General features: G+C 42.0%; 1 protein-coding gene across 1 annotated transcript; it reads right to left on the bottom strand.

Annotated features, from left to right (window-relative positions):
* Window positions 1-7922: 7922 nt before the first annotated feature.
* On the bottom strand, window positions 7923-12764 carry LOC120034521 (PDZ domain-containing protein GIPC1-like). Its single transcript, XM_038981113.1, has 7 exons — window positions 12588-12764; window positions 11686-12216; window positions 11405-11590; window positions 10934-11114; window positions 10592-10704; window positions 10422-10503; window positions 7923-9939 (listed from the first exon to the last, which is right to left on the bottom strand). Exons 2-7 carry the CDS (start codon window positions 11983-11985, stop codon window positions 9788-9790), a joined length of 1014 nt encoding a protein of 337 aa, XP_038837041.1. The 5' UTR covers window positions 11986-12216; window positions 12588-12764; the 3' UTR covers window positions 7923-9787.
* Between the last annotated feature and the right edge of the window lie 1730 nt (window positions 12765-14494).

Here is a 14494-nt window from a genome sequence, read left to right on the forward strand (position 1 = left end):
GGGAGATATGAGTCTCCAGCTTCAGTGATTTTTGCAGTTCGTTCCAGTCATTGGCAGCAGAGAACTGGAAGGAAAGGCGGCCGAATGAGGAATTGGCTTTGGGGGTGACCAGTGAAATATACCTGCTGGAGCGTGTGCTGCGGGTGGGTGCTGCTATGTTGACCAGTGAGCTGAGATAAGGCGGGGCTTTACCTAGCAATGACTTATAGATGACCTGGAGCCAGTGGGTTTGGCAAGTTGGAGGCCACGGAAGGAGAGTTGTATGGCATTGAAGCTTGTCTGGAGGTTAGTTAACACAGTGTCCAAAGAAGGGCCAGAAGTATACAGAATAGTGTCGTCTGAGTAGAGGTGGATCAGAGAATCAACAGCAGCAAGAGCGACATCATTGATGTATACAGAGAAAAGAGTCGGCCAGAGGATTGAACCCTGTGGCACCCCCATAGAGACTTCCAGAGGTCCGGACAACAGGCCCTCCAATTTGACACACTGAACTCTGTCTGAGAAGTAGTTGGTGAACCAGGCGAGGCAGTCATTGAGAAACCAAGGCTGTTGAGTCTGCCGATAAGAATGTGGTGATTGACAGAGTCGAAAGCCTTGGCCAGGTCGATGAATACAGCTGCACAGTATTGTCTGTTATCAATAGAGGTTATGATATCGTTTAGGACCTTGAGCGTGGCTGAGGTGCACCCATGACCAGCTCGGAAACCAGACTGCATAGCGGAGAAGGTACGGTGGGATTAGAAATGGTCGGGATCTGTTTGTTAACTTGGCTTTCAAAGACCTTAGAAAGGCAGGGTAGGATAGATATAGGTCTGTAGCAGTTTGGGTATAGAGTGTCTCCCCCTTTGAAGAGGGGGATGACCGCGGCAGCTTTCCAATCTTTGGGGATCTCAGACAATGAGAAGAGAGGTTGAACAGGCTAGTAATAGCTGTGTGAATGGTCAAATTGCTGCAAAGAAACCACTATTAAAGGACACTAATAAGAAGAGACTTGCTTGGGCCAAGAAACATGAGCAATGGTCATTAGACCACTGGAAATCTGTGCTTTGGTCTGATGAGTCCAAATTTGAGATTTTTGGTTCCAACCGCCGTGTCTTTGTGAAACGCAGAGTACGTGAACGGATGATCTCCGCATGTGTGGTTCCCACCATGAAGCAGGAGGTGTGATGGTGCTTTGCTGTTGACACTGTCTGATTTATTTAGAATTCAAGGCACACTTAACCAGCATGGCTACCACAGCATTCTGCAGCGACACTCCATCCCATTTGGTTTGCACTTATTTCGATTATCATTTGTTTTTCAACAGGACAATGACCCAAAAACACACCTCCAAGCTGTGTAAGGGCTATTTCACCAAGGAGAGTGATGGAGTGCTGCATCAGATGACCTGGCCTCCACAATCACCCGACTTCAACCCAATTGAGATGGTTTGGGATGAATTGGACCGCAGAGTGAAGGAAAAGCAGCCAACAAGTGCTCAGCATATGTGGGAACTCGTTCAAGACTGTTGGAAAAGCATTCCTCATGAAGCTGGTTGAGACAATGCTAAGGCAAAGGGTGACTGAAGAATCTCAAATCTAAAATATATTTTGATTTGTTTAACACTTTTTTGGTTACTACATGATTCTACACGTTTTATTTCATTGTTTTGATGTCTTCACTATTATTCTACAATGTAGAAAATAGTAAAAATAAAGAAAAACCCTTGAATGAGTAGGTATGTCCAAACTTTTGACTGGTACTGTAAATATATAAACTCAGCAAAAAAAGAAACGTCCTCTCACTGTCAACTACGTTTATTTTCAGCAAACTTAACGTGTGTTAATATTTGTATGAACATAACAAGATTCAACAACTGAGACATAAACAGAACCTGTTCCACAGACATGTGACTAACAGAAATGGAATAATGTGTCCCTGAAGAAAGGCGGGGTCAAAATCAAAAGTAACAGTCAGTATCTGGTGTGGCCACCAGCTGCATTAAGTACTGCAGTGCATCTCCTCCTCATGGACTGCACCAGATTTGCCTGTTCTTGCTGTGAGATGTTACCCCACTTCTACCAAGGCCCCTGCAAGTTCCCAGACATTTCTTTGGGGACTGGCCCTAGCCCTCACCCTCCGATCCAACAGGTCCCAGACGTGCTCAATGGGATTGAGATCTGGGCTCTTTGCTGACCATGGCAGAACAATGACATTCCTGTCTTGCAGGAAATCACGCACAGAACGAGCAGTATGGCTGGTGGCATTGTCATGCTGGAGGGTCATGTCAGGATGAGCCTGCAGGAAGGGTACCACATGAGGGAGGAGGATGTTTTCCCTGTAAAGCGCAGTGGTGAGATTGCCTGCAATGACAACTAGCTCAGTCCGATGATGCTGTGACACACTGCCCCAGACCATGATGGACCCTTCACCTCCAAATCGATCCAGCTCCAGAGTACAGGCCTCGGTGTAACGCTCATTCCTTCGACGATAAACGCGAATCCGACCATCACCCCTGGTGAGACAAACCATGACTCGTCAGTGAAGAGCACTTTTTGCCAGTCCTCTCTGGTCCCAGCGACGGTGGGTTTGTGCCCATAGGCGACGTTGTTGCCGGTGATGTCTGGTAAGGACCTGCCTTACAACAGGCCTACAAGCCCTCAGTCCAGCCTCCCTCAGCCTATTGTGGACAGTCTGAGCACTGATGGAGGGATTGTGCGTTCCTGGTGTAACTCGGGCAGTTGTTGTTGCCATCCTGTACCTGTCCCACAGGTGTGATGTTTGGATGTACCGGTCCTGTGCAGGTGTTGTTACACGCCCTGTCCGTCCTGTTTCCCTGTAGCGCTGTCTTAGGCGTCTCACAGTACAGACATTGCAATTTATTGCCCTGGCCACATCTGCAGTCCTCATGCCTCCTTGCAGCATGCCTAAGGCACGTTCACGCAGATGAGCAGGGACCTTGGGCATCTTTCTTTTGGTGTTTTTCAGAGTCAGTAGAAAGGCATCTTTAGTGTCCTAAGTTTTCATAACTGTGACCTTAATTGCCTACCGTCTGTAAGCTGTTAGTGTCTTAACGACCGTTCCACAGGTGCATGTTCATTAATTGTTTATGGTTCATTGAACAAGCATGGGAAACAGTGTTTTAACCCTTTACAATGAAGAGCTGTGTTATTTGGATTTTTACTAATTATCTTTGAAAGACAGGGTCCTGAAAAAGGGATGCTAATTTCATATTATAGGATTTAAGGTTTACTTTTAAAATGTCCAAAAAAGTTTGGTTAATGTGTGTACATTTTACTGTTTCAAAAATATATTGTTTAAAACAAGCTGTTCAATTACCTAGTGCACTGCCATCAGCAGCTCTAGGCTATTGGCCTGTCACCCACGGCTTGAATTGCATTGCCAGCTATTACATTGTTTGCTATTGTTGGGGGGGTGGGGGGACTTCAGCAATGAGAAAGCAAGATTTCATCACATGATTTTCCCAGCACAAAGTAAATGGACCTTCCTGGGGTGTTGAGGTACTGAACAGATAGAGCAAATTACAATTAAATAACCTGAACCGGACATTCATCATCAGTCGAAGGACAGAGGGATACACTTGCTATAACCTTCTTTCGAATCTGGTAGGACAAAAAAAACATGTCTCTGTGCCAGTGGCGATTTTAGAATGTACATCTTGGTGGGGCAAACAAAACAAAAATGATGTTGGTAACCAGTTTATAACAGCAATAAGGCTCCTCTGGGGTTTGTGATATATGGCCAATACACCACGGCTAAGGGCTGTGTCCAGGCACTTTGCGTTGCGTCATGCATAAGAACAACCGTTAGCCGTGGTATAGTGGCCATACACCACACCTCCTCGGGGGTTATTGCTTAAATAGACAATAAATATTGGCCAAGGATTTTAAGCTTTGGTTGATTTCAAATGCAATCTTCAAAATAATCATTGACATATTGGATTTAAGTCTCCATGTCAACCAAAAGTCTAAGTTAAAAGATAGGACTGAATCAAATCAAACTTTATTCAAAATGCATTTAAAGTTTGATTAGATTTCCTCCTATTCTTTAACTTAGATTGTTAGATTTGTGAATCCAACATATACATTTTATATTTGTAGACAAACTGGAATTTGTTGACAACCAAACACAATTCAATATCCATTTTGCAATAAAGTAAATAGCCTATTAACTTGTTAACAAAATGATATGTTGGATTCAATTCTCCAACTAAACCAAAAATAAAAGTTAAAAGAATAGGATTAAGCTAGTGGCTCAGATGAAACTATCTGGCATTGTCAACCAAACACAATTCAATAACCTAAAGTTAGGCTATCTTACAAACTAGTATTTATTCAACCTTGAAATGAGTAACACATCCATGGCCACATTTTGAGGTTAGACTACTGTAACTATAAAGTGCATTCAGAAAGAATTCAGATCTCTTGACTTTGTTATGTTACAGCCTAATTCTAACATTTATTAAAAATGTTTTTTTTTGTTCTTCATCAATCTACACACGGTATCCCATAATGACAAAGCAAAAACTGGTTGTCATAAATGTTTTCACATTTATAAAAAATATATATAATATTTACATAAGTATTCAGACCCTTTGGCAGCGATTACAGCCTCGAGTCTTCTTGGTTATGACACTACAAGCTTGGCACACCTGTATTTGGGGAGTTTCTTCCATTCTCTGCAGATCCTGTCAAGCTCTGTCAGGTTGGAAGGGGAGCGTCGTTGCACATCTATTTTGAGGTCGCTCCAGAGATGTTAGACCGAGTTCAAGTCCGGGCTCTGGCTGGGCCACTCAAGGACATTTAGAGACTTGTCCCGATGCCACTCCTGCGTTGTCTTGGCTGTGTGCTTAGTCTGAGGTCCTGAGAGCTCTGGAGCAGGTTTTCATCAAGGATCTGTGTACTTTGCTCCGTTCATCTTTGCCTCGATCCTGACTAGTCTCCCAGTCCCTGCCGCTGAAAAACATCCCCACAGCATGCTGCCACCACCATGCTTCACCATAGGGATGGTGCCAGGTTTCCTCCAAATGTGTGCTTGGCATTCAGGCCAAAGAGTTAAAATCAAATCAAAATCAAATCAAAGTCACATGCACATGGTTAGCAGATGTTAATATGAGTATAGCGAAATGCTTGTGCTTCTAGTTCAGACAGTGCAGTAATATCTAACAAGTAATCTAACAATTCCACAACAACGACTTTATACACACAAATGTAAAGGGATGGAATAAGAATATGTACATATAAATATATGGATGAGCGATGGCCGAGCGGCATAGGCAAGATGCAATAGATAGTATAAAATACAGTATATACATATGAGATGAGTAATGTAAGATATGGAAACATTATTAAAGTGGCATTATTTAAAGTGACTAGTGATCCATTTATTAAAGTGGCCAATGATTTGAGTCTGTATGTAGGCAGCAGCCTCTCTGTGTTAGTGATGGCTGTTTAACAGTCTGCTGGCCTTGAGATTGAAAAACAGCTTCCATTGGTCCCAGCTTTCATGCACCTATACTGATCTCGTCTTCTGGATGGTAGTGGGGTAAACAGGCAGTGGCTCGGCTGGTTGTTGTCCTTGATGATCTTTTTGGCCTTCCTGTGACGTCAGGTGCTGTAAGTGTCCTGGTGGACAGGTAGTTTGCCCCCGGTGATGTGTTGAGCAGACTGCACCACCCTCTGGAGAGCCTTTCGGTTGAGGGCGGTGCAGTTGCCGTACTAGGCGGTGATACAGCCCGACAGAATGCTCTCAATTGTGCATCTGTAAAGGTTTGTGAGGGTTTTAGGTGACAAGCCACATTTCTTCAGCCTCCTTCACCACGGTCTGTGTGGGTGGACCATTTCAGTGTGTCCGTGATGTGTACACTGAGGAGCTTAAACCTTTACACCTTCTCCACTACTGTCCCGTCGATGTGGATAGGGGGGGTGCTCCCTCTGCTGTTTCCTGAAGTCCACGATCATCTCCTTTGTTTTGTTGACGTTGAGTTCAATCTTAGTTTCATCAGACCAGAGAATATTGAGTCCATTAGGTGCCTTTTAGCAAACTCCAAGCTGGCTGTCATGTGCCTTTTACTGAGGAGTGGCTTTAGTCTGGCCACTCTACCATAAAGGCCTGGTTGGTGGAGTGCTGCAGAGATGGTTGTCCTTCTGGAAGGTTCTCCCATCTCCACAGAAGAACTCTGTAGCTCATTCATAGTGACCATCAGGTTCTTGGTCAAGACCAAGGCTCTTCTCCCCCGATTGCTCAGTTTGGTTGGGTGGCCAGCTCTAGGAAGAGTCTTGGTGGTTCCAAACTTAAGAATGATGGAGGCCACTGTATCTTACAGTGCACCTTCAATGCTGAAGAAATGTTTTGGTACCCTATCTGTGCCTCGACACAATCCTGTCTCAGCGGTCTACGGACAATTCCTTCAACCTCATGGCTTGGTTTTTGCTCTGACATGCACTGTTAACTGTAGGACATTATATCAACAGGTGTGTGCCTTTCCAAATCATGTCCAATCAATTGAATTTACCACAGGTGGACTCCAATCAAGTTGTAGAAACTTCTAAATGATGATCAATGGAAACAGGATGCACCTGACCTGAATTTCGGGTCTCATAGCCAAGTGTATGAATACTTATGTAAATAGGGTATTTGTTTTGTATTTTTAATACATTTGCTAAAACCTGTTTTCTCTTTGTCCTTATGGGGTATTGTGAGCAGATTGATGAGGAAAAAATATAATTTAATCAATTTTAGAATACAGCTGTAACTTAACAAAATGTGGAAAAAGTCAAGGGGTCTGAATACTTTCCAAATGCACTGTAAATGTCTTATTTAATCATAGAAAGCCTGCATGTTCAAGATTGCATGCAAAGGTTGCAGGTTTGTGACAATCTTCACAATTGCTGTAATCATCTGCACAGAATCTTGAACAGCATCAATAACTTAATTGCACCATGCACTTTTAATGTAATCTCAACTGCACTCCAGGTAATTTGGTTGTGCTATTAAATGAAGCACAGTGATAACACATTAGGTTGTATAAATACAAAACGGTACATTGTATTCCTATTTCAACTTTGTTGTGCATTTAAATGGTTGAAAGCGCAGATAACACATTTAGATGACAACTAAACCAAAAATCTGAAATAGTTTTTCCTTTGGAATTTGGTTATTAGATGGTTGAAAGCATAGTGATAATACATTGGGAATTCAACAAACTTCTGGCTGTCTTTGAGTGGGTGAATAAAGGTTGAAATCACATTGACCAACATCTCAACCAAATATTACCCACATTTCCTCGTTGAAACGACGTGCTGTGTCCAGTGAACTGTATGCAGTAAACATGGTTGTTTTGGGGATTCAGGCCGCTAAAGGCTGACCATGGCAAAAACTTCTAGAACGTAGGATGCTGAGCCAAGCATATAGAAGAGGCTGTATATATTCCGTCCCAGGACTAAGATTAGTGTCAGTGCAATTACAAATGAAAGCTTAGATGTGACTCTCAAACATTGATACGCCATATCAAATTCCCATTGTATATTGCATTCCCAAACTGTCCTACTATTGAGGGCTGAAGGGAGTGATTTGATGCATGTATTTTTTGAGGTGAGAACGTGACCTGATTACACACACACACACACACACACACACACACACACACACACACTCCAGGGGGTGATGTGTTTGTCTCTCTAAGAAGAACATGTTTCCATTAGCAGGTGAACAACTCAGCCAGCCTGTGCAAAATATCAGCTTGACTAAGGAAAATGACAAACATACTTTTAAAAAATAAGATTTTGCACTTTTTTCTGCTAAACAATCTGACATAATATAGTAATATGAATTACATCTAGGGAAATATTTCCTGTTGAAGAGTCCAAGGCAACATTTGTGTATTCAACTGAGGGAAAGACATGGAAGACATCGTATTTCATCATCTTTGTCATTATTATTGCCATTTAAATCAGACATTGTAATAGAAAGCCATAACAAAACAATGTCCTCAGGATTACAGTGCCTATTATCAGTATTTTATGACAGTAACCATCTAGATATACTTCAACAGCATTGAAAGACAGAAAAACAACCAAACAATTTACTACAAAAATATGTTGTTCATTCAGAGATAGACTATGGAAAAGATACAACCCCATAAAGTTATGAAAAGAGATATTTTCTATGTTGAGTAATTATTTTCTATATCTTGGAACTTTGACCCATATTGCATGTTTTTGTTTTTTTTCATCTATAAAGAAGTCACTAAAAGCCCAGATGACTTTGCAGAAAGTAGTTTGGTTTGATAATGACATCATTCTGTTCCTATGGTAGTGTCCAGGTTCTTTCCTAAAGTAACAGTGTTGGACTTGGTCCTTCATTTCATTGCAGAATTGCATAATGGTGCATTTTTCTTTCATTACTTAACCGCTCCATGACTTATGTGCATAACTATTTGGCTCCTTCATGTTGAGACTGTCTGGTCCCTAAAAAAATGCAGTCTATTGGAAATGCCAACGCTTTTGGCATGGATATCAGTTTTCATTTTTACCAACTCAATTAAAACAGAGGAAATTCCTCATCAGTTACACAACTATTTTTCATTTAAAACACCACTCCTTCAAAAAATCCTGCAAAAACATTCTTAAAAAAATTATAATAATTAAAGGCTCACAGTCTACCAATAAGACAGTTCTTTTTTAACATTTTTTTTTTTAAACAAGTACTTCAAATTCTTGAGTATTCTTGTAATACTGTAATATAACACTGCTTTTCTTAATACTGGAGTTTCCCTGGCAAAGGAGACCATTTAAGTATTAACCAATCAGACTATCTTTGTTACCAGACTGGGATGTGCTACATGTAAAGTGTAGCTTGTTTCTATACCTTATTCACTTCAGAAAAACTGATAGTGATTGTAGTTTGAACCATAGAAAAAGCTGCAGCTAATTTTGTAGTGACAGCCTACGCATTGTAAACCTTCAGCAGCCAAAACACTCCTTCAATAGTGACACTCAACGGCACATAAAACCAAAAGAACTCACAACGAGGAAACAAACAATAACAGCACGTGCTAATAAGACGTTTTTTCTGACCATGCGATTTGACCAGAACATTCTGGGCCTGAGCGTCTCAATACGCCCCTCTCTGAACAACACAGAACACACATTCTGTAGTCCAGTTCTATGCACCAGTGCTATGTAGTGAGTGACTGCTCCAGTGAAGTACAATGCACTTTTCTTATATTTTCTACAGCGCAGTGCAACAGTGCAAAGTGGGGGGAAAACATCACAGTTTGTTTGAACTCAAACTTCAAAAGGTAGGTGTATGTAAGCCGTGGTCCCTCACTTCTCCCACTTGTTGTTCTCGGGATTGTTCCTCAGAGGACTAGTGGAACAAAGACCTGGGAGTTAACATGTGACGTGTTCAAGGTCAGGAGGTGTGTCCACAACCACAAGACCTGGAAGAAAATTGAAAAGCACTTGCTGTTTGAAAACAATAACCTCCACGTATTGCATTCAATAGTCTTGTTTCTGATGAGAGTATTTTCAGCCTGATCGAGTGATCAGAGCTAGTGATCAGAGCCCTCTATCCTCTCCCATACACTGTCTCTACCCTCCCAAAGAGTCTCTCCCAAAAGTATCCCAACAAGAGTAGTAAACTCCACGTAAAAAATAATAAGTACACAGAAAACAATAAGTAAATCACATGATGGTAGTGTGGTGTTTCCTAGCAGTTCTGTTTGTTGCAGGTTGGTGCCTCAGCATTCAAAACCACACACAGGTTGTTGCCCTGCTCCCTCCGGTTACAGCCGGCCGACCTTGGCGTCCCCGATGGCACCCCAGACGTCAAAAACAAATTCATCCGGGAAGGCGAAGTCACCAAGAGTCTCGTCCAATGCCTCGGCAAACTCATCTGGGTTCTTTTTGTCCTTCCCCAGCTCCACCATTGTAGCAGCTGACAGTGAGGGAGAGCGGTCAGACAGGAGTCAACCACAGCACAACAAAGTAATAGGAAGTTAAATAGTTAACCAAATAGCTACCGAGACTATTTGCATTGACCCTTTTTGCACTAACGTTGCCTCATCACATACATGTAATATTATCTGACCTCTTTATTCCAAGTCAAATGTACATATCTACCTCGTACCCTGCACATCGACTCAGTAATGGTACCCGTGTATATTGCCAAGTTATCGTTACTCATTGTGTATCTCTTATTACATGTTTTACTTTTCTATTATTTCTCAATTTCTTTCTCTCTGCATTGTTGGGAAGGGTCCATGAGTAAGCATTTCACCGTTAGTCTACACCTGTTGTTTACAAAGCATGTAACAAATCAAATTTGATTTGAAGTGGCAACACACAAGTCACCACTTTGCTAACAGGAGCTGCATGTGTGAATCACATTCACACGTATACACACGCCGTCTCCCTTACCCAGCTCACTGTCTCTGATGCCCATGTAACTCTCCAGGAGGTCATCCACTTTCTCTGTGGCCTTCTCCTCAAACGCAGAGGGCTGACAAACAAATACCACAAACATAGTCATGACCTGAAACCATGTTTACCTTATTAACGGTAATAGAAGAACCAAAACACACACTCACCAGCTCCTCCACAGTGGCTGGGCCTTTGGAGCGTAAACGCAGGGTGCCCTTCCCTGTCCCCAGCTGGGTTCCTGAGCCAGCCCGGGCCCCTCCTGACCTCTGGCTGATCATGTCTACAGGTAAGGGAGACAACATAACATGTCAAAGGAGCATCAGGTTTCTGACCTCCTAATTCTATATCTAGCTAGTCAATGATAATATAAGAGCAATTAGTAAAAGGCATTACAAAGTTTGATAACTGCTGACTCATTCCTAAATATAATCTGTCACACCATAATATGATTCATAATTATTTTGTCAGCACACACAATCTCTCACACACACACATATACACAAACCCACCGAAGGCTTTCAAGGGCTCCACCATCTTGAGAACAAAGTCCTTCCCTTTGGGCAGCTCCTTGAGCATCTTGGCCACCTCGTAGTGTCGACAGCCAATGAGACTGTGGCCGTTGATGGACTCAATCATGTCTCCCACGTTGATGACCTGGATCTGATGGACCACGCTATCCTCCCTTATTCTCTGGAAGGGACAGGAAGAGACAAAGTAAAAATCCACAATTTCACACAATCAGCCAATTTGGCAGTGGCAAACATAAACAACTCTATAATGTGCATAGGCAACTAACTAACATCTTATATTCAGTCTACTGTACATTCCACACTGTCGCTTCAATTGAGGCTCTGCGTTTCAAACGCTCCCATTCTGTTCTATTTTTAGTCCTCTGTGTGTGATGCATTTCCTTCCACTGCCAGACTTATCAGAGGTGACAGACACAGACGACTCATTTCCTAGCCAGTAACCATGCCCACCTTGATGAAGGCGTATCCAGCTCCATTATCAGTGATGGTCAACCCCAGGGCGTCCTCCCCCTTGAACACCTCCACCTCCTTCCTCTGGCCTTTGATATGGGCGAAAATAAAGTCCTCCAGCCCAATCTGACCCCCCAGTAACTTATCCATGTCCACTTTGTGAGTGTTCAGAGTGCAGAACATCACCTGAAGAGTTAGAAAGTGAGTCAGTAAAGGGATAAACTGAAGCAAATCTCTCTCTCACACACACACACACACACATCAGTCGTCATATTGTTCACCTCTGGTGGTGCGATCCCAAAGGCCTCTCCGATCTTGGTGTAGAGCTCTCGCACGTTGCTGAACCCCTCGATGCGTCCCGTGGGGCTACCGTGTGCTAGCTGGGTGTGGAAGATCAGACGAGGTCTCAGGCTGGTGGGTGGGGGTGGCAGACCCTCCTGGGTGGTACCCTCCCCGAGCCCCACACCACCTCCATCCAGGCCATCCATTCCGGGGACATTAAGGCCCGCTCGGATCGGCTCGGCTTCCTCGTTCTCCACTAGTGGAGATGCTTTCTTCCTTCTACCCAATCCAAGAGGCATTTTTATCCTTCTGTGTGTCTGTCTGTGGAAGTGAACAGATGCTGCTTTGGTAGGTAGCCAAAGGTCCTGTCCAGCATAGGACTCTCTCAAGTCTTCTTCCACCTGATGATTCACCACTGAACCCCAGCTATCTCTTGATGGTGGTCGTTGTAGCTAGCTACTGCTGTTGTTGGGACAAAACTTGTTTCCAGCTAACTTCAAGTGTATGGCAACTAAACATTCAGAGTGCATCTGTGAACAGATTGTGACAGGTTAGTTAAACATTACTACCAAACCCCATAGCTGGTGCATCACATCACAATACACTGGAAGATAGCTTTCAAAAACGAGTACCAAAACGCCCAGGAGCTAGCTAGCTCACCCTTAAAACACTTATTCTGCCTACTTGTCTTGCCATCAAGTTACATGGCATTAGATAAGATGATAAACATCTCAACTTGAATCAGAGAATGCACTTCATTTTACACACCAATTATTTATTTTTTTAACAGATTGTCAGCTAGGAAGCTAACTTGTTAGCTAGTTAGCTTGTTGGCTAACACAATATTAGCTGCTAGCTAGCTGAGAATGAAGGAATATAGCAGTCAAGGTAAGCATCTTACCAGAGCTTTAGCTAGCTAACTCGCTGTACGAGGTGATTGATTCAAACCAGACGGGGAATGGAACATCAAAACACTAGGTTAGTTCTTGGTCCATAGGTTGTGAAAGTAAAGTTACATCGCATTTGAATCGCTAGTGTTGTGAGATACACTAAAAGGCTAATGAGAGGAAAGGATGATCTGATGGTATGTATGTTGTTCAGCAGGGGTGTTTTCATTAGATAGCACAGCCACAAAGTCCAAATTGGCTATGTCGAGAAGAAAAAAAAGGAAAACAAAAATGTGCTTTTTGGGTTTTATTTATGTTTGGGGTTAGGAATAAAGTTAGCAGTGAGGTTAAGGTTAGGTTTAAAATCAGATTTTAAGAAGAGTAATAGAAACAGGCGGGGTTTATTACTTTGCGGCTGTGGTAACAATTGACGACTGCAGGGGTGGGACTTCAGCACTGTATAATGGCCTCCTCCACTATAGGATTCCTCTCCTCGTCTCTAGCTCTTCGATGCCCCCTACTGTAAGGCAGGTTTTTTCAACCCTCTGTCCTAGGAATTCCAATAGTCCTCCTGGCATGAATAATTCATCTACACAGCCTGTAATGCATTTTATAATCTATCTAGTATAGATGGCAGACAGGCTTTTACTAAAAATGTTCACCTTTTGATTCTAACTTGTAACAGATTCAGTTCCCATATTTCTCTCACTCCGTTTAAACCCTGGATGTGGATGTGTGTTTTTCAGAAGACTGCTTGTTTGACAATCTGCTCCAAGTAGAACAAAATGCAATCTGTTAAAATGGTGCTTTGACCATAATCCAGTTAGCTAGGCCCTAGTTGGCAAAAATTGTGCATGTGTAAAATAATTGTGTTGTTAAATCAAACTTTGTCACATGCGCCGAATACCACAAGTGTGGACCTTACCGTGAACTGCTTACTTACAAACCCTTAACCAACAGCGCAAATACACTAAAGTAAAACATAAAATAAAAAAGTAACACAATAACGAGGCTATATACAGGGGGTGACCAATACAATTTGATACCAAGTCAGTGTGCAGGAAAGCAAAAAGTAGCCGGTTCACGCCCCACGTGGGGCAGAACTAAATCCACTCGGTTACTTTAAAAGTTTGACATGGGCCTAAATAAGACAGAACTACATCATTTTGTACAATTTTATTTGATATTTACAAGTGTGCCAGTCTTTGCAACAACTAAAATACCACAAAATGCCTAGGGGACCTCATTTGTTCAAAGGATAGGACAAATAAAATAAAAATGTTCAGTTTCATACAAATGAAAAGCAGATTGCTAACACCTATTTGTCAAATAAAATTCTGGGTGCATAATAATAATACAGAATGTCTGCAAATTTTATAAAAACTATTTAAACTTTTCCATCAAAGGAAAACATTTGCAAATAAAGCAAATATTTTTTTACAAAAAAGTTAAACCGAGATTACACATCTCTACATTCATGTTAAACCACATGTATCTGTTAAAATTAAATAAGAGTGGAACTCCACTTGGGAGTGGAATGATAAATGGGTAAGTGTTGACTGATCATTACAACCTCAATGACAATCAATCAAATTCATTACATTTTGCAACAGAAACCGTTTAGCGTTTGAGAACCAAACGGTGCGGAACCTACCTGAATTTGTCCAATAAAAACAATTTGTTACAAAACATTTTCCGTTTGGCGTAAACGTTTTGCAACAGAATCAGCGTAATGAATGCACCCCAGGTTAAAATATATATTTCAAGTACTTGAAAATGTAACATTATTTAAATAATTCAGACATATTTTAACAATACAACTGACTCACTACTTGGCTATTTTACAGTTTGTCAACTGTCATTTTTGGAATGATTTTATTTACCACAGATGCTTAGGCTTGCTTTATCTCAAACAATGTGC

The sequence above is a fragment of the Salvelinus namaycush genome, chromosome 41, assembly GCF_016432855.1.
Source record: "Salvelinus namaycush isolate Seneca chromosome 41, SaNama_1.0, whole genome shotgun sequence".
NCBI lineage: Eukaryota > Metazoa > Chordata > Actinopteri > Salmoniformes > Salmonidae > Salvelinus > Salvelinus namaycush.

Bases quoted from the DNA above. Each gene is read 5' to 3' on its own strand.
- LOC120034521 (XM_038981113.1), bottom strand. From the start codon at position 11,985: ATGCCTCTTGGATTGGGTAGAAGGAAGAAAGCATCTCCACTAGTGGAG. The intron at 11,115-11,404 runs GTGGGCATGGTT...TGTCCCTTCCAG, and splicing joins CTGGATACGCCTTCATCAAG to AGAATAAGGGAGGATAGCGT. The intron at 9,940-10,421 runs GTAAGGGAGACG...CCTCACTGTCAG, and splicing joins CATCAGAGACAGTGAGCTGG to CTGCTACAATGGTGGAGCTG.